The sequence below is a fragment of the Sander vitreus genome, chromosome 1, assembly GCF_031162955.1.
Source record: "Sander vitreus isolate 19-12246 chromosome 1, sanVit1, whole genome shotgun sequence".
Lineage (NCBI taxonomy): Eukaryota > Metazoa > Chordata > Actinopteri > Perciformes > Percidae > Sander > Sander vitreus.
This window is the reverse complement of record NC_135855.1, coordinates 22,784,149-22,802,375: the sequence shown is the minus strand read 5'-3', so window position 1 is coordinate 22,802,375 and position 18,227 is coordinate 22,784,149. Positions and strand designations below refer to the sequence as shown.

Sequence of the window (18,227 nt, the reverse complement as noted above, 5' to 3'; positions counted from 1 at the left end):
TGGGCCCCGATCCGAGCCCTTTTAACATTGGGTAACTGCAGACACAGATTCCGATTTTAAGTACTTACATTTACCTAAAGGTTGATTTAAATATGTACCTGACACGTTGAAATAACAGGCATAGCCTTCTAAATTCAGCTCACCTTATTCTTTTAAATCTTCTTGACCCAAATACTAAACATCCTTAAAAACCTTAAAAACTAGAAAGTTGATAAGCTTAAGTTATTGATATGATACAGTTGAAAGTTTAATTTGGAGAATGAGACCCCTCAAACTGATGTGACATGATCAGCCTAGAGAGAAGATGTATCACTCTGTTGGATTTGTTGGGACCACAGAAACACTCAGTCCACTCGAGTTGTTACAGAGTTGCTTCAGAGTGACGCTTCTTTTTTGTTTGTTTTTTTACTTTCCTTTATTGAGAGTGATGCTTCTTTCACCTCCTAAAAAATCTTTGGCCGACTACAGACCTAGGTTGCGGAGAGCACATAAGCCTGACTACAGCCAGGTTTTATTTTGGCCTTCCATCAAGTTACTCACAGAATAACGTTATTTAGTGACAGGTAAAATACCATACAGCCAGCAACGTTGTTTTAGCCAGTGAAAGCGGTGGTCTACAACAGCTAAAAATGAAAAAGCTGTTACATGCTACCAGGACATTCTTACATATGACCTAAACAAATAAAAGAAAAAAACCCTGATAGATGGAGATGCTTTCATACTGGACATAAGGGGTCGTTAAATGTTTGAGTATTATGAAAATGATGTGAATCTGAGCTGAGGCAATGACTTCCACAGGCACCAGGTCTCAACACAATTGAACAGATTGTGGATCACCGTTTTATACACCACCATTATCAAAACTCCAAATGATTTTTCAATTTCCTCAGAGTTTCAGAGAGCAGTGAAGCTCTACTAAAGGCCCTTCATGCCTCTCTATGTTGGTGTTTCCTTTACATCGTCTCCCATCTGTAGTTGCTGTGGCATATTGTAGTGATGGGGGAGACTCCTGGAAATGTTTTTGAGCAACTCTCTGCTGGCAGACAAAGCTGAGAGTTTAGTTTATTTGTTTCACAGAGCATAAAAAACAAATTACATTAAAGAAATACAAAAATACATGCGAGTGTGTGGTAGAAACCTGTAGCGGCTTATATAAAAACCTCAACCAAAGTACATACGCAAATGTAGACGTACAAACTAAAAAAATACATTTTAAAGGAGAATTCCTGCCAATTTTTACGTTAATCTTGATCGCTATAGCTATGCGAGTACTTTCGATAGAAAAAAACCTGACCTGGATCGGTCCTAGCAAACTGGAGTAGCTGCAGCTACGTGTACAAACTTCCCCTGAGCTATAACGGCAGTTGTCGGGGCAAGGTTTAGAGTGCCTTTGTGCCTCTTAACAGACACAAAATGCAATTAATATGCTCAGTGGAAGCTTGTACACGTAGCTGCAGCTACTCCAGTTTGCTAGGATCCAGGTCGGGGTTTTTTCTATCGAAAGTACTCGCATAGCTATAGCGATCAAGATTAACATAAAAATTGGCCGGAAAACATTCATAAAAATGTAATAAATAAAAAACATAATAATGCATAATAAACAGAAATAATTGCCAAGTCATGTCATGCATTACTTCCCTCTCCTTGTTACATGAAATGTCTGTCTTTCATTCATAATGTGCACTGCACTTTCCAGATGATGACCCAGCCAGCACTTTGCAGGTCATGGTGTTTTTGTTTTATAAAATTGAATTATGAGCTGTATCTCCCTGCTGTGCATGCTTTCTTCATTTGTACAGTCAGTGTTGCTTATTTGATGTGACTGTAGCTCTGCAAATAAAGCATATCTTCAGCTTATATCTTGCTATTGCAACTGTGGTATCATTAGTAGATGTCCCTGTTGTCAGCATCAGTTAATCCTGCATGTTGAGCATCAACAAACCAAAGCTTGACTGTTGCTTTTATGTGAACAATAAGATTTTCTCTGTCTATTCTCAGAGTTTACTGACCTTTGAGCTGTTCTCCGTCATGGTCCATTCTGGGAGCGCTGCAGGTGGCCACTACTACGCCTGCATCAAATCCTACAGTGATGGCCAGTGGTACAGTTTTAATGATCAGCACGTTAGCAAGGTCAGCCTCAGCCCTTAGTAACCCGTTTTGTCCACTTACAGCACTACAAATGTCGGTCAGAAAGACTCACCAGACTATATCAGTGTTGGTCATCAGTGTGTACTAAACTAAGCAAACAATGTCAGTGTCATTATAACATTCTAGTTATCATTAACATGGTCGTGTCCGTTGAATGATTCAGTACGTTTCTGTGCATTTCCGTTGGGCAGATCACCCAAGATGATATCAGGAAGACACATGGCGGGTCCTCAGGGAGCAGAGGCTATTATTCCAGTGCCTTTGCAAGGTGAGTTGTCTATCATATCAAAGTCAAGAGGGTTAATGTTCATTCTTTGTTTATTTTCTTTAATGTTTCTTTTGAAGCATGAAGCAGCTTCTCTTAGGGCTGACAGAACTATATTTTCTCTCTCTCTCTATATATATATATATATATATTCCACTACATGTATTAATATGACATCCTTTTTCTCCCAACAGCTCTACAAATGCATATATGCTTATTTATAGATTGAAAGATCCCTCAAGGAATGCAAGTAAGAAATTAATTAAATTCAATCTGCTGTAGGTAATGCCAAAATTACTTTTGCCTTTTATGGTAGTCTAAGAAACTTGTTAGAGGCATTGTGATCAATTGGATAATTCAGTGCTATTATGTTAATTTAAGTGACTATTGTTCCAGTCCTGGCACTTTATGAGCCCATAGCTTGAGATCTTGTCCTGTAATGTGCCCCACACCAGTAGAAACAACACCACTACATCCCTTCAGTGTGGCAGGCTTATGCAGATGTTAATCCTAATGTTTCTATTACTAGGGTTGCCTTGACTGTGCTGGTCTTAGAATTAGTATGCAGTTTTAATGTGTACCCTGTCTGTTCCGTCTGCAGAGTATTTAGCTGCAGAAGACTTCCCAGAGCACATAAAGAGTTTGGTTCAGAAGGAGAAAGAGTGTGAAGAGCAGGAGAAGCGACAGAGGGAGATTGAGCGCAACACCTGCAAGGTACATGGTCCTTTTGGATCTGTTCACGATTTATTGTTTTTGCTTCTGATCGAGGACCAGTTGATGCGTTGCCTCCCTTTTAAAGCAAGTTTAACTATTATTGCTCTCTCCCTTTTTACCTCCAGATTAAGCTTTTCTGCATGCATCCTGTAAAGATGATGATGGAGAGCAAGCTGGAAGTACACAAGGACAAAACTCTCAGAGAAGCAACAGAAATGGCCTACAAGGTTTGTTGGTTTATTGATTTTCCAACAACCTAGTTAATCAATACATTTCTTCCACTGACCTTTGATTGTTAAATGTAAGAGTAAAAAGTATTATTTGCATTATTGTGTAGTATCACTGTGTGTTCTGTACCTCAGCTGATGGAGCTGGAGGGATTGGTGTCTCTGGACTGCTGCCGCCTGGTAAAGTATGATGAGTTCCACGAGTACCTGGAGCGCTCTTACGAAGGGGAGGAGGACACACCGATGGGCCTGCTGCTGGGAGGAGTCAAGTCCTCATATATGTTTGACCTGCTGCTTGAGACCCGCAAACCAGAGCAAGCGTTCCAGCCTTACAAACCTGGAGGTCAGTAGCCTGCTTCTGTTGAGTCATACTCATCTTGTTTTACAAGGGTTGTCCCTAATTGTGTCCAGTTACTTTAAAAAAAAAAAAAAGGTATGATTTAAAGCCCATGAAGCAGAGTAATGACTATGTAGTCTCCACTTAATGCAGACCAACGCTGATAGTTGTGAGCAAATGGACTGTACACACCAATGATGGATGTAGATGGTCAAATACCAATCAAATGAATATAATTGTGTTGTTTGGGTGTGTTTCTGACTTTCTACAGAGGTAATGGTGAAGGTCCATGTTGTGGATCTGAAGACTGAGACCATCGCCTCTCCAATCAGTGTTCGGGCGTACTTGAACCAGACGATCACTGAATTCAAACAGCTTATTGCACAGGTTTCCTACTCTGCTCGGTTTCTTAACTGCATCTCCTCTTCCTTTCTAAACTTTTAAACACCGAAAATGGTGTAAAATAAGTTGTATGCATTAGCCGTAAGAAGGTGATCAGTCTGTCAGACCTTAGCCTTATGTATGTGTCTCTTCCCAGGCTACAGGGCTATCTGCAGAAACCATGCGTGTGGTCCTGGAGCGCTGCTATAATGACCTGCGGCTCCTGTATGTTCCAAACAAGACACTGAAAGCTGAGGGGTTCTTCAGGAGTAACAAGGTCCCTACATTTTCTTTTAATTCTCACTTTTGTGCCTCCATATTTCCATTGTGTTATGCCGTTTTTGTATCAGAAAATCTACTTGAACACTTGTTCACACTTGTGTTTCATTTTGTTTTTTATCAGGTTTTTGTAGAGAGCTCCGAGTCGACAGATCATCAGGTTGCTTTTACTGACTCAGTCTTGTGGAAACTGTTGGATCGTCACGGAAATACGATCCGGCTCTTAGTGTTACTGCCTGAGCAGTCTCCTGGTACCTTGGCCAACAGAACTCTTTGCCAAAACGTAGGAGGTGACTGTGATGTGCCCCTTGAGGGTTCAAAAGGTAACAGGAAATCTGTAGAGGCAATCCTCGAGGAGAGCCCAGAAAAGTTAAAGAATCTGTCGCTGCAGCAGCAAGGCTCCAGCCCCAGTGACAGCCAGAAAAGCTCTGAAACCAGCGACTTTGAACATATTGAAAGTCCAACCCAAGAAGCTGACTCAAACTCTTCACTCTGTGTGGCTGCAGACAACAGAGAGTTAGAGAACCGGATCAGGGCCACAGCGGGGGGGGGGCAGCAGCAGCGCCTCCTCTGACCCTGAGAACCACTTTGCCTGTGAGGAGCGCTCAGACTCTGACGTGAACAATGACCGCAGCACCAGCTCAGTGGACAGCGACATCCTGAGCTCCAGCCACAGCAGTGACACACTCTGCAATGCAGACAGCGGGCCCATACAGCTGGCCAATGGCTTGGACTCGCACAGCATCACAAGTAGCCGTCGCTCCAAAGCCCATGAGGGCAAAAAAGAGACCTGGGACACTGCTGAAGAAGACTCTGGAACAGACAGCGAGTATGACGACAATGGGAAGAGCAAGGCAGAGGCTCAGTACCTGTACTTCAGAGCAGAGCCTTGTTCTCAGGATGACTCCTCGTCGGAGGCACAAAAATGTACAAACCTTCTATTTATGATGCAAATTACATATCAAGAGGCAATGACTACAATGACTTTCTTGCAGAACTTGATTGAACAAGCACTGACAACATTGTGCAAATGAAACCTGTTCATCTGTGTTTTATTAAGGTCAAAATGTGACCAAATGTTTAATTGTTGTTTCTTGTGATCTGCTTCAGGTTTAGTGGTTCACGTGGACAAGAGAATAACATTAGCAGCATTTAAACAGAACGTGGAGCCCTACGTGGGTGTCACCTCCACCCAGTTCAAGGTGTTTCGGGTGTACGCCAACAACCAGGAGTTTGAGAGTGTACGGCTCAACGAAACACTCTCATCGTTCTCTGATGATAACAAGGTCAGGATCAGATTTAGAATTGATTCGTCAGATTTCTTTGTAGTTTCTGTTAGAGCGGGACGGTACTTGACTTGTACATTTTATGAATTCCCATAGATAACTATTCGACTAGGAAGAGCACTGAAAAAGGGTGAATACAGAGTGAAAGTGTATCAACTACTAGTGAATGAACCAGAGGTATGACCTATGCTTTTCTGTCACTATGCTCAAGAAGATTGTAGTTGATATGACCGGACTAATTTGCTGAACACAAATGATGACAATTTGTGCATGTGTGTCCATTTCCCAGCCCTGCAAGTTCCTCGTGGACACGGTGTTTGCCAAGGGCATGACTGTCAGACAGTCTAAAGAGGAGCTGCTCCCTCAGTTGAAAGAACAGTGTAAGCTTGACCTTAGCATTGACAGGTAAGACTTTTTGTTAGTATACATTTATAACAAAAAAAATGAAAGTGTAGGTGTTTACACGTGTGTGTGTGTGTGTGTGTGTGTGTTTAGCGTTCGTCTCAGGAAAAAGACGTGGAAGAACCCAGGAACAGTGTTTCTGGACTACCATGTCTATGAAGAAGACATCAGCATCTCCTCTAACTGGGAAGTTTTCCTGGAAGTTCTCAATGGTAACACTCAATCTGCGGTTTCTTTCAAACATGTTACCTTGGGTTAAAGTATAATAAAAGTTTTTTTTCCTTTGGGACTTCCAAATTACTACTAAAGCTGTATTGCTAAAAGGACAGCTTAAAGCATAAACTTATTTATTTTATTTTTTTTAGCTACAGGGAATAAAATCCCAGAAAGCCTCTTTTTCACTTTGGCATAAATAAAAATAAGTTCCAAGGTGCATTGTCTGAATGTTATTAATAGAGTTGGCCGGTGGAGGCAGGGGCTCGCAGTAGGCTACTCGCTACGTTAACGTAGTAAAACGAGATCTCCGCGTTTTACAAGCACTTACTATCCAAGAAAAGCGGCGTTACCAGAACTACAGCAAATAATCACTGAAGTGACTGTAAGGGAGAATGTCCTGTGCGCTCGTTGTCCAGTGTTGTCTGTCAGGTGATATTTGAGTTTGGTTGTGCGTATCTGTCCGCAGCAAATATTTTTTTGTGCACAATTATTATGGCGTTACATTTCAGACTATCACCATTTACCTCAAGGAAGCTCAAGAAAGTCCTGAAAATGAATAAATAGTGCTTGAAAAGGTGCTTAAAAGTCCTTGAATATCATTTAGACAAGTTTCTTTCTTTCTTTCTTGTCCACTGGGGAATTGTAATGTCTGTCTGTTTTTGGAAGCCCATGACGTAAAGCTACAAATATCAGCAGATAAACTAGTACCAGAGTACAGAGAAGCATGTTCTTTCTGTAGGTGAAGCTCCAGGCGAAATAATATCCTGGATCTATGGTCTGTTATGATCTGTTTCTCAGAACCGGAGAAGATGAAGTCCATGTCGCAGCTAGCTGTCCTGACCCGGAGATGGAGACCCGCTGCAATGAAGCTGGGGCCCTTCCAGGAAGTTATTCTGGAGAGCAGCAGTGTAGAAGAACTCAAGGAGAAGGTATGTCTGTGTCCTGCTGGATGCTTTTCAAGGTTTGTCACATAATTTAAACTGATAAAAGGCTCAATTTGTTCAACCATAAAAACAATTACAGTGCTCTCATCCTAGTCAACTAACATTGGTAAGAAAAATGCTGGAAATAACACCATAGATAAAAACTACATATGACTATATTCCATAATAAAAACGGTCGATGCAGTGTCTCAGTTCAGTTTCACTGCTGAAACTGTTCACATTGAGATAATCATGCACAATCCTGGTCACTGTAAGCAAAATCATTACTTTGTAATGTAGGAGATGAGGCGACGCTCCAACTTTGTAAAAATCCGCTCTGCGCTCCATCCAAAATTCTCCCAGCTCACACTCCACTACATCTCAGAGGCAAATATTGTATTTTTTACTCCACTACAGTGTGGTATGCTGCCTGCTCAGCAGCTGACAAAAAAGCACTGCAGAGCGTTATCAACGCTGCACTGAAAATCATCAGCTGCCCTCTCCCCTCACTTCAGGACGCTACCTTTCCAGAGCAAAAAAAACATTAAGAGAGTTCTCACCTCGGCCACCATCTCTTTGATCTCCTGCCCTCAGATCTCAGCTACAGTTCATCAGAACAACAACCACCAGACTAATGAACAGTTTCTTTCCAAAAGCCATCCAGACTCTAAATCTACACACATATAACTCTGCACCCATATTCACATTTTTTATTAATTTTTAACAGTCCATTTTACTGACCTTTGCTTTATTTTTTATAGATAGATAGATCTATATAGAGATAGATATATCTATATAGAGAGAGATATAGATAGCTTTTTTTTTTTTTTAAGAACTGTGCAATATATTTATTCTAGCACCTACCTAGCCTTGTTTTTATGAAAAATGCTGAATTAATGTTGTTTGTCTTATATGTGGATGTGTGCAATATAGTTTTCTTTTAAACACCGCTGAGAGGGGCACTCGTAATTTAGTTGTATTCATTGTAATATAATGAAAATAAAGGCTTGTTATCTTATCGCTTACATTGATCTGACAGCTTTAGTTACTAACCTAGTTACTTTGCCGATTCAGGTTAACAATACAAACTATAATCAATAAATAAATGATGATATTATATCAATAAGGCTTTAATTGTTCCCCAGGGGCAAATTCAAAAGCCACACAGCAGTATGTAAAGTAATGTATCAAATGTACAGTATATAAATAAATGAGAAGCCTACATGACTAGTTCTGTCTTGTCACCTTTTTTCACTACAGTTTGCAGATCTGTAGCTTGATCATCAACTGATCTAAGTAACAGCCGTTGGCCTTTTGTGACTAATTTCTTTCCTCGGTTTGCAGCTTAGTGAAATGAGCGATGTTTCTCTCGAAAACCTGGAGTTTGCAAAGGTATGGGAAATGCAGTACCTCACACAGGACACTTATTTTCATCTTCGAATCCATTCCGTCTCTGACTGAGAATCCACCTGTCTGTTCTGTGCAGGGTAGAGGAACATTTCCTTGTGATATATCTGTGTTGGAGATCCATCAGGATTTGGACTGGAACCCTAAGGTGTCAACTCTGAACGTATGGCCTCTGTACATCTGTGACGACGGAGCTGTGGTCTTCTACAGGTAAAACCATTACAGTCCACAATCAAGTACTGATGAATGTTTATCTTCCAGTGCTCAGACACACAGAACTATGGTCAAGCAGTAATTTGTCACAAATATATCCTGGTATTTATTCATTTGAGTTTAATTTTCTGGGATGGGGCATGTGACTATATATATATATATATAATTTTTTTTTTTAAGTAACATGGTGGTGTAAATTATCTCAGTGTACACAATTATTATTACAATTGCTCAATGACATTTTTTGAATATTAAAGCATAAATTAATTACAAACTGTTCATCCAAAATAATACATTTTATTTTTTTATTTGAAAGTAAACCAAAGCAGAAATGTATCGACACAGTAAAAGGTATCAGAATACAGTTACATTAGCAGCATAACTGCTTTTTCTATCTTCCCTCATAATTAATGCCCCACATACCACTCTGTTGAGCCCATCATTAATTCTTAAAAGACGAAGTCCACAGTAGTATATTTGATTTCAAACATTTGTGACTTGAGATCAACATTTCTGTCATCTTTGTGCAGGGACAGCACAGAGGAGCCTATGGAGCTGTCGGAGGAGGAGCGTAATGAGCTGATGAAGAAGGAGAGCAGCCGTCTGCTCAAGACTGGCCACCGTGTCAGCTACTCGCCACGCAAGGAGAAGGCCCTCAAGATCTACCTGGACGGAGGCCCTGCCAAGGACCCGGTGCAGGACTGAAGCACTGAGCACCACTCCTCATATCTGGATCATCTGGCTGCTGCAGCAGAGCCACCGGGCTACGGGACTCTTGTCTGAGTGTCGGGCCTGATAGTTACTTGAACATCAAGCAGCGTTGTGAGGCTGATGTGCCGTCACCCTCCACTCTGAGCCCCAGGACTGGCTCAGAAACCCTATTGTGCACTATAGTGTATTGTACTGTAAAGTTTAAAGGGAAGTACAAAAGCTATTGAATACAGAAAAAGAATCAAATACTGTATAGACAAATCAATTGAACGTAAAAGCTCCAGAGACGGATGCAGAGGTGTAAGGACTGTGAAACTGGGCTGGAAAGCAGCCATCCTGTCTATTTAAGTCTCCTCACATCCTTTCACTCTCCTCCCTGTCATTGCGTGTTTCTCCTACTGTTTCAGGAATAGTGTTGATTCTGATTCATCTGTGACTGTCTTGTGAGTCCATATGCTCACACACCCTGAGCACTGCTCTATTACAGAAATCATTCTTATCTTACATTGCTCACCTTCCTTTTAAATACTTTAAAACCAACAGCACACACAACCAAGAACTACTTATTTAGCCTGACCTCACTCTCTCAGTGACTTTGACAACTTCATTTTCAAGATTTGATGAATCAAAAAAAGCAACAACTAAGAATTTGTAAACTGTTACATCACTTCCACTAGATTAAATGATACATAGACTATTGGTCCTTCGATACAAAGTACAATGAAACAAAACAAAAAAAAAGTAGTTAAGAATCTTCTTTTGTTTTTGTTTGACCTAAAAAAAAAAAAAAAATGTTGCACCATGTGAACTGGGTGTACATCTCTAGTGTCATCCGTGTGTGTGTGGTGTTGTACTGAGGAGAGGGAGCTCTCTCTGGGGTTTTGGTAGAGAGTGTAAAGTTGTTTTTGGCGCTTCTACCTGCTGCTGCAAGCTAGACTGAGGGTATAGAAAGCCCGCTGGACTTCTCAGTCTGCCCAGGCAACTGGTCTGAGGACTGAAGCTCAGCATCCCGGCCCCTCTGGGTTCCTGATGCCCCCACCAGCTATTCACTGTAGAAATGCCAATATCTTTTGTTTTTTTTGTGTTGTTTATTTCTTTGAGATTTAAATCCTGTGTGAAAATAGTTTAAGATGATTTTAGAAATTAATTAAAAATGCTTTTTTTTTTTTTCATAACTGCAGTTTTCCGTCTTTTAAATTAAAATGGCTTAATTTAACTCGCACATCCTACTCACCTTTTTTAAGAAAAAGAGGCTTTGGTGTTAAAAAAAACCCATTTATTTTTAGGGCAAGAGTTGTACAAGCTGCATGTCAGGTTTTAAGTGCTAAAGAACAGTGCAGAGGTTATATTTGACAGTTTTAGCTGCATGTAAGTTAACATCCAGCACAAGTTGCTAGTACAAAAGCTATCTACATACAGTACACCAGGTATTGCTTGCATTCATATAGTACCTTCCTGCCTGGATGTTGACATAATAACTCACATTGCTGTACATGGAAGACACAGAGCACATACAAGCATGAGGTGTTGGGGACTAATGGCATGTTTGGTACCACAGAGGTATGCAGGTGTAAAAACTCGTTGACAAATGAAAACTTGCATCAGATGATTATCGCTCCAAGCAGAAATCTAGTGACAAGACTAGTGATATTTAATTAGGTATACAAAAATAAAGGTTTGTTATACCATTTATAGATCCTGATATTTGTTAAATTTTCATACACGGTCAAAGTTTTATAATGATGTACATGTATAAACTATAGAATAATTCAAGTTTAATTAGTTTAGTTGAATAAGCTACTGTTTTGGTCGTACACCTAATATTTCTGATATGATGTTGACAAGCTGCTGGACATGAGATACTGCTTGAAAGACAAAAATGGACAATTGAAATAAGTGACAGAATTAAGTACATGTATGAAAGAAAAAGCACATTACATAATAAAAATATATATATACACACACCCACCCCATACATAAAAACAATATAGATAGAATAAATCACAACATGGCATATTGGACAGTGTTTTGTCTTGTGGTGCATGTGATAACATGTCATCTCGGTGCCATAAACATGTTGAGGCCTAGATCTTGGCAAAAACATTACAGTACTTAGAGCAGAGCAGATATTGCTAGGATCAAGCAACAAGGTTTGCCAAAACATTTCCTCAGGAATAACGAGGAAAAGTGAAGAGGAAAAAGCTTTACAAACAACTTTAGGATATTAAAGCAGCTAGAATTAGATTTACTCTTAAACAAACTGAGATTTTATCAGACATGTATAAGGATGCAAATGAGCTTCCTAGATGACAATATGACCAACTGTTAATATTTTACCAAAGTCTGCTGACATCTCACGGTAGTGTTTCCTGTAGATGAATTTATGTGTAATGTTGAGGGAAGTCTAAACATTAATTATTGTCTGCTTCTGCGATACTGTTTTATTGATCGAGCAGTACATTAAGCCTGATTGTATCTGGGTTATTTTTCTACCTGGTGCATAGTAAATGCAGTGGGACTGCAAACTGGGTGGTGACTTTGTTCTGTTTTAGTCTCACTTTATTAAGATGATGCAGTGCTGCTACTCAACCTAGCATCAGCTGATGATGTAGGTGATGCAGCGACAACAGTGAGGTGAGTAGTCAACAGATATTCACAAACAGGAAGTGCTGTTGTTCTTTGCGACGAAGCTCTGGAGTCAATAGAGACCCCTGTCTAGTTGTTGACAAGGCAATGTGAATCCAGTCACGCTTTGTCTAGATGATATAGTCTATCTCGGAGTATAGACTGTCTGTCTGGTCCTCTTCACTCGAGTCCTCTCCTTTAAGGCACATGGACCCTCGTCTGTCACAAAGCAGAGCCCCGCAGTGTGGGGAGGGGGGGCAAAAAGTCGGTGAGTGACATGCATGTAAAGCTTTAATATTTAGTTTTTATTGTGCTGTTAAATTTACTGCACTCACCCCAGGTGCTGGCAGTGGAGATCTCCTGCACAGGGGCAATGCTTCCTGGGTCCCTTATCCTGAATGTCCCAGGACAACAACTCTAACAGGTGGTTGGAGGCACCAAAACAGCGCTCGCGCTCAATGGGCTTGGCCGAGCAGACAGGGAAGAGCAGGGCTGAACACACAAAGAAAACACACAGACCCATTTAGCAAGAGAATGTAAAGAAACACTAAGCAGCATACTCTGAACTCTGTGTTGTACTCTACCTTTGTGGAGAAGACAGCAGAGGTCTGGGCTGCAGTCAGTCTGGTATTGACAAGTGCTGCCAGCCTCTCCTTTGGCTGCATTTAGACTGCACTGTCCCCATACACACAGCTGCTCACCACAGCACTCCTTATCCTTAGTGCAGGACTGAAAGAATAGGAAAAACATGCTCTTAATGTTTATAACATTTAATTTTAAACATGTCAGCAAACTTTTCAGTACCTATCTTTCATCTAATGTGAAAAAAGAAGGTAACATACGGGTGTCTCAAAGGTCACAAAAATGAGATCACGGCATGCACCTTCAGTTTAAAAAGGCTGAAACTCACCGGAGCATTAATGACATTAATTATTCTCTAAGCATTAAGTCTGCTGATGTTTTTTTTGGTTAAATATAAATGAGATCAGTAGGTCAACTGGTCTCTAATAGCAGTGAGTTCCTCCACACTTACTGTTTGCCGTTTGCAACAGTGTTCTGCTTATTTCCATGCAGAGTTTTCCAGTGCAGCGCCTTTGATGAGACACAGATCCTGTCCTCTGTGTATTTATTATCCATGTACACTGTACCCTAGTGTGGCAGACTGCCAGTATATTAATCCCTTTGCTTTTTACTCTGCTATACAGGGACCAGTTCATCCAATGAAGACAGAATCAGTAATCAGCAATAACGGAGTCTTAAAAAAAACAATGGGTGACTCTCTAGAGCAGGGGTCTTCAACGTTTTTTAAGCCAAGGACCCATTAACTGAAATAGAGATGGAGCAGGGACCCCCTACTACAAATATTGTATAAAATGAAGTTAAACTAGGGCTACAGTAACGTGTAGGGCGGCCTAAAACTTTATACTTTTTTTGCATAGAATACTAAGGTATTAAAATAGCCTAATAATTGTTGGCATGATTTAATAAATCATGTTTTAATGTTACATTTGGCACAATTAATCCTTAGGATTAACTGTATCTGTGGATGGCCTTATTGACTACCTTACCTATAGGCCAGTAAGCAGTGGGGATTTATATTTGCTAAAAATATGTTGAATTCATGTTAAGACATTTAAATTCTTTTTTTTTTTTACTTTCAAAAATTAATAATTTGGAGGCCCCCTGCATTGACTCTGAGAACCCCCTAGGGGCCCCAGACCCCCTGTTGAAGATCCCTGCTCTAGAGAGAAGACTGATTACTAATATTATTTTTGTTTTAGACATTCTCTGAGAGAGAGAGAGCAGCGGGATAGAAGAGCTCCTATTTAACCTTGACACGTGCTGTTCTTTCATGTGAAGCTAAGTGGACACACTGCAATGCAGACGAAGTGATACCACAGCTGGCCGGAAGTGTGTGTGTGAGACAGCGCATTATAGAGTAAACTGACCCAAATAGTGCAGGCGGTCACTTATATTAACATACCATATCGATTTCTTTGCAAGGCAGACACTTGGAGTTGCGCTTGTCATAAAGGCAATACCTGCCCTTCCCACAGTCCTCATCAGCAATGCATCCCTAAAGACAGAGAAAGGATTACATCTGACTCCATGGTTTGGTTGAAAAATTCAGTTTTGGGAAATAAGGATGGCATTGTTTATATTCTAAAGAACATATGTGAGTTCCTGATGGCCTACTTACATATAGAAACAATGCGTTTTTTTGTGAAATGCCAAGCAAATGTTAATATATCAGTCTTAGAAACTCTGGATTAAATACACATTTGCGTCAAAGTACATTCTCCAAAGTGCAATTCCTGAAAGCGAATTCCAGTCACAAGCAGCAGAAGCACAAAGCACACGTCATCACTTATTTATCAACAGTTTTGTACAGTCATCATTTTGATTTGACAGGTCAGCTGCATATCAGCATTTCTTTGAACTTTAATTCTGACATAGTGCTTGCAAATAATGATTAGAGCTGAATAAAGACATGAAAGCACATCCTAGCACACTTCATTCATTCATTTGCAGACATTATGCCAAGTCAGCGGCTGTGATGCAGCTGGCAGACATTATGCAATCTTTTTCATGCTGTTTCATGTTGAGAAATTTAAACTGAGCAGTCAAAGGTCATCTGAAAAGATTAAAAGGCACATTTTCTTTCTGAGCTGCATCAAATACTGTAGGTAAACAGGATAAACTTACATAATCAATATTGTTCTCCAGGTCACTGGACTGGACGGCTGTGGTAATGTTGTTTGTCTCCTGTGTAAAGGTGGGACATCTGTTACATTTAATTCACAAACACAAAAACAACACTATCTCACTTTTGTTTAATGTTTATAAGCTTACCTGTTGTGCTGAGGTGTGGACAGATTCGTTATCAATCACTTTATCAGAAGCAGTTTCATTGTGATGATGACTTGCAGTAAGGTTATTGGGGTGAGGGCTGACATTTACACTCTCGTTGTTCCTCTAAAAGAATTGGAGAGATTACTAGAGACAGATTTTAGGTAAAAAGATACATTAAGAAGTCACTCCCATATTCTAGCTCCTTCCACTGCTGTCTCTGCCTTTGAGCTTGTTATACTGTATTTCTTACCAGAGATAGAAGTGCTTTAATTTTAGTCCTTTTAAAATATCCTTATAACACCAGCCAATAACTTATACCAACGGCTGCGTTCTGAAGTGAGCTGTGAAATAATGCTATGTAATGGAAGAAAAAAAAAAAGCTGACTGAGAGGTGCGACTCGCTGCATACTTGGTGAAACGCATCCTCGGGCTTTTGCTGCGGATCCTCTGGCAGTTGCTCCACTTTCACAAACGTGCGGTCCAGCTCCATTTGTCCCTGGGAGGAATTATCCTCCAGGATGTGACTGATGCCTAAATCCACTATCTCAGGGAGGATGCCATTGCAGACTGCCGTGAGAACCAAAACTAGCAGGGCGACTCGCATCATGCTGCTGCTGCTGCTGCTGCACTCGACAAGGGTGTGGCAGTGATGCTGAGAAACACAAACAGCGACACCATCACAGCTGATAGGTCTCCGTCACTGAGGGGCAGTGTTGGGCAAGTTACTTCCAAAATGTAATACTTTACTCTAGATTACTATAAAGTATTACATGCAGGCAGAAAGCATAACGTTGCCATTTATGTTGTTAACGTGAAACTGCAATATTGAACTTCAAGTTCAATATTGCAGTTTCACCGTAACTTAAATTTACAGTAGGCTAGCCTACCTTATCCGGGGGGGGGGGTACACATTAAATCACAACAATGTGCATGGCCACTTTAGGTAGCCTAAGTAAAAACAGATACGGTTAATTGGGTGAACTGATCCTTTGAACCAGACTTCCTGTGCCTGTAGTTTCTATAGTCTTGACCACAAGATGGCGGCATTTGCTTAATATATTGGGCCACGGACTCTTTTTGTGCGCACACCTTTTTTTAGTGTATTCAATGGTTTTTGTCCCATAGACTGTAGTTTTGTCCATGTGCAGTCAGTAGACTACAGTTTCTGCTGACACGTTGTGAAATGTAGCTAGATATATGTTTTGACTGGCGTCAGTAGTCCTACGTGCGTCTCCTGCAAAATGAGAAACTACCTGAAAAGTCTGTGTAGGGGCCGACGGTATCAGAATGAAGATTCCCTATAGCCTACTTGCTGTATTTTTGAGCTAGGCTACATAATCTTGAAATTTCCGTTTAAGCTTATTACGTTTTTTTCTAATTTGATTTAGGCCTAACGTCATTTTTTATTTATGCAGTTGCAGTCCACCCATAAATCTGCTGTGTAGTGATTTATTCCTGTGGGGGCGAACTCGCAGGCTATCAGACGGCGGGTGGTCCGTAGAGTGAACTTTTTGTTTAGCATGAAAAAGTCTGGATCCTCTAAATCTAACACAGCAGCAACCTAGCTACTGCTCAGGGATGTGTCCGATTTTGCAGCCCCGCCCTCAAACACTGGACTCAGCTGCACAGAGAAACTGCTGCCTGTCAAACTGACTGAGGACCGACAAACTTTTCCCCCCAACAGTCCAGGACCGCGTTTGAACGAAGAAGACACTGGAAGGAAGAAGAGTTTGGACTGGGTTGAGATATGAAGTAAGTTCTTTTGTTTTACACCTTATTTGTGTCTAACCTGCTATGACAGGAGTGATTTCTTTTCGTTTTTTGAAAAATGTAACGTTAACCTGTATTCCATTAGCAAGTTTGACAAGGTCTAGCCTACTATGACAGCCAGGTTTTACGTATTAAAAGTTATGGCAGGGGCAATTCTAGGATCAGACCTTTAGGGGGGCTCAGCCCCTAATGAGAATATGACACAGATACAGCGCCTTGCAAGTGTTAACCCCCCCTGCTAAATCAGTCATTTCATTAGCCGATAATCTCTGAGCTAGCTACTGAACAACATCAGCTAATGTTTTTTGACACTATGATGGAAGTAAACCTGACATTTTATAAGTCACAATAATAACGACCAATTTGACACGATGTTCTAACATTCAGCAATTTTAGTTGCTTATGTTTCAATTTGGGTTCTAATCTGCGCCATGAAATTACCAACTTCTTCTCTGGGGACTACCAGCGATAAACTTCACAACGGCACTCCTGCCATCCCTCTGACAGATTAGATAGAGACTCAGCCAAAGACGGGAGTCTGGCACAACCACCTCCGATTTTCCAACACTACGTTTCTGTTAACCCTTTCCTTGACTGGGTTAGAGGTAGCATTGGTAACAGCGACACAGGATATTAAACCTGTTTCAAGCCCTTGGAACCTGTAATTGTTTGTCATTAACAGACAAGTTCGCAAACTCTAACTTGAAGCACTTACATTTTTTATTATTTTTTTTTTAATTGTTTTATTATAATCATTTTTTAAGGGGCTGAGATTAAATTTAATGGTCTAAAATCGCCAATGAGTTATGGCACGGGGATTGAAAAAACAGGCTCTTAACAAGCAATTGTGAGTTTGGAGTTTTGTGTTGTCTTCCCTTCAGCCTTGAAAAAAGCCTTTTTCTCGACGTTTTTGACGCCTTTTTTTCACAGTTTGTTTTTGCTTTTACCAACGTTTTAAATTTTTCTTCTACACAGTTTCAGCGCTTATTTCTACGTCCCATATTTTCTGATATAAAACAAACATTTTAAACGGGTCAATGTGACCCGAAGTCAACACAAGGGTTAACACATGCTAAGTCTTGTGTTTTATTGATTGTGGTGATTGAACACAGTTTGAGAGGAGTCAGACATCTGGGTTTGTCTCTGGCTGCTCCCTGATAACAAAAATGTTATCTCCACTTGCGCAACCTGCATTTTTGTAATGCTGATGTCTATGCTATAAATCACTTTTGAGCAACTGTGTATAGCTGTTATTCAAACATGCCTCTATGCAAACCCATTCAAAACACACTATACATTCAAACAAAGCAAAAAGAGTAGAAACTGGTACATCCAGGTTACAATAATCACTCACCAATGCTTGGATTGTTTTTTGTAATCCCACCATTAACTAAAAACAGTCCTGTCAGTACAAGTTATTGAACTTAGCCCAGTGTTTGAATTTTTTTCAGCCGGTTTACTTCCAGACTG

The 18,227-nt window shown here is 40.5% G+C and overlaps 3 protein-coding genes across 8 annotated transcripts in view; 2 read left to right on the top strand and 1 right to left on the bottom strand.

The window, feature by feature from the left end:
- Positions 1–10,731, top strand: part of usp47 (ubiquitin specific peptidase 47) — a 23,798-nt gene extending 13,067 nt beyond the window's left edge. The window contains 18 exon segments of the mRNA XM_078248485.1: positions 1,999–2,130; positions 2,340–2,416; positions 2,608–2,663; positions 3,015–3,127; positions 3,253–3,354; positions 3,490–3,697; positions 3,963–4,078; positions 4,230–4,349; positions 4,476–4,898; positions 4,900–5,278; positions 5,462–5,637; positions 5,734–5,814; positions 5,927–6,042; positions 6,133–6,251; positions 7,054–7,184; positions 8,523–8,570; positions 8,665–8,795; positions 9,329–10,731. Coding sequence (XP_078104611.1) covers positions 1,999–2,130; positions 2,340–2,416; positions 2,608–2,663; positions 3,015–3,127; positions 3,253–3,354; positions 3,490–3,697; positions 3,963–4,078; positions 4,230–4,349; positions 4,476–4,898; positions 4,900–5,278; positions 5,462–5,637; positions 5,734–5,814; positions 5,927–6,042; positions 6,133–6,251; positions 7,054–7,184; positions 8,523–8,570; positions 8,665–8,795; positions 9,329–9,503 — 2,703 coding nt within the window. The 3' untranslated portion in view covers positions 9,504–10,731.
- Positions 10,285–18,227, bottom strand: dkk3a (dickkopf WNT signaling pathway inhibitor 3a). Of its 2 annotated transcripts, none has more exons than XM_078248544.1 (8): positions 18,112–18,227; positions 15,397–15,639; positions 14,988–15,110; positions 14,841–14,900; positions 14,119–14,211; positions 12,719–12,863; positions 12,470–12,626; positions 10,285–12,353 (listed from the first exon to the last, which is right to left on the bottom strand). In XM_078248544.1, exons 1-8 carry the CDS (start codon positions 18,142–18,144, stop codon positions 12,266–12,268), a joined length of 942 nt encoding a protein of 313 aa, XP_078104670.1. In that variant the 5' UTR covers positions 18,145–18,227; the 3' UTR covers positions 10,285–12,265. The 2 variants fall into 2 exon arrangements, with proteins under 2 accessions (XP_078104670.1, XP_078104679.1); XM_078248553.1 differs by lacking the exon at positions 18,112–18,227 and adding an exon at positions 17,199–17,332.
- mical2a (microtubule associated monooxygenase, calponin and LIM domain containing 2a) overlaps positions 16,135–18,227 on the top strand; it is a 35,314-nt gene continuing 33,221 nt past the window's right edge. The window contains exon 1 of one of the 5 annotated variants that reach the window (XM_078248532.1): positions 16,135–16,739. The gene's annotated coding sequence lies outside the window, so the exon portion shown is untranslated. The remainder of the gene's footprint in view (positions 16,740–18,227) is intronic. The other 4 variants (XM_078248501.1, XM_078248525.1, XM_078248508.1 and 1 more) reach the window with 4 other exon arrangements.

Bases quoted from the DNA above. Each gene is read 5' to 3' on its own strand.
- dkk3a (XM_078248544.1), bottom strand. From the start codon at position 18,144: ATGGTGGGATTACAAAAAACAATCCAAGCATTG. The intron at 12,864-14,118 runs GTATGTTAATAT...CTATTCTTTCAG, and splicing joins CTTGCAAAGAAATCGATATG to TCCTGCACTAAGGATAAGGA. The intron at 12,354-12,469 runs GTGAGTGCAGTA...GCTTTGTGACAG, and splicing joins CTCCACTGCCAGCACCTGGG to ACGAGGGTCCATGTGCCTTA.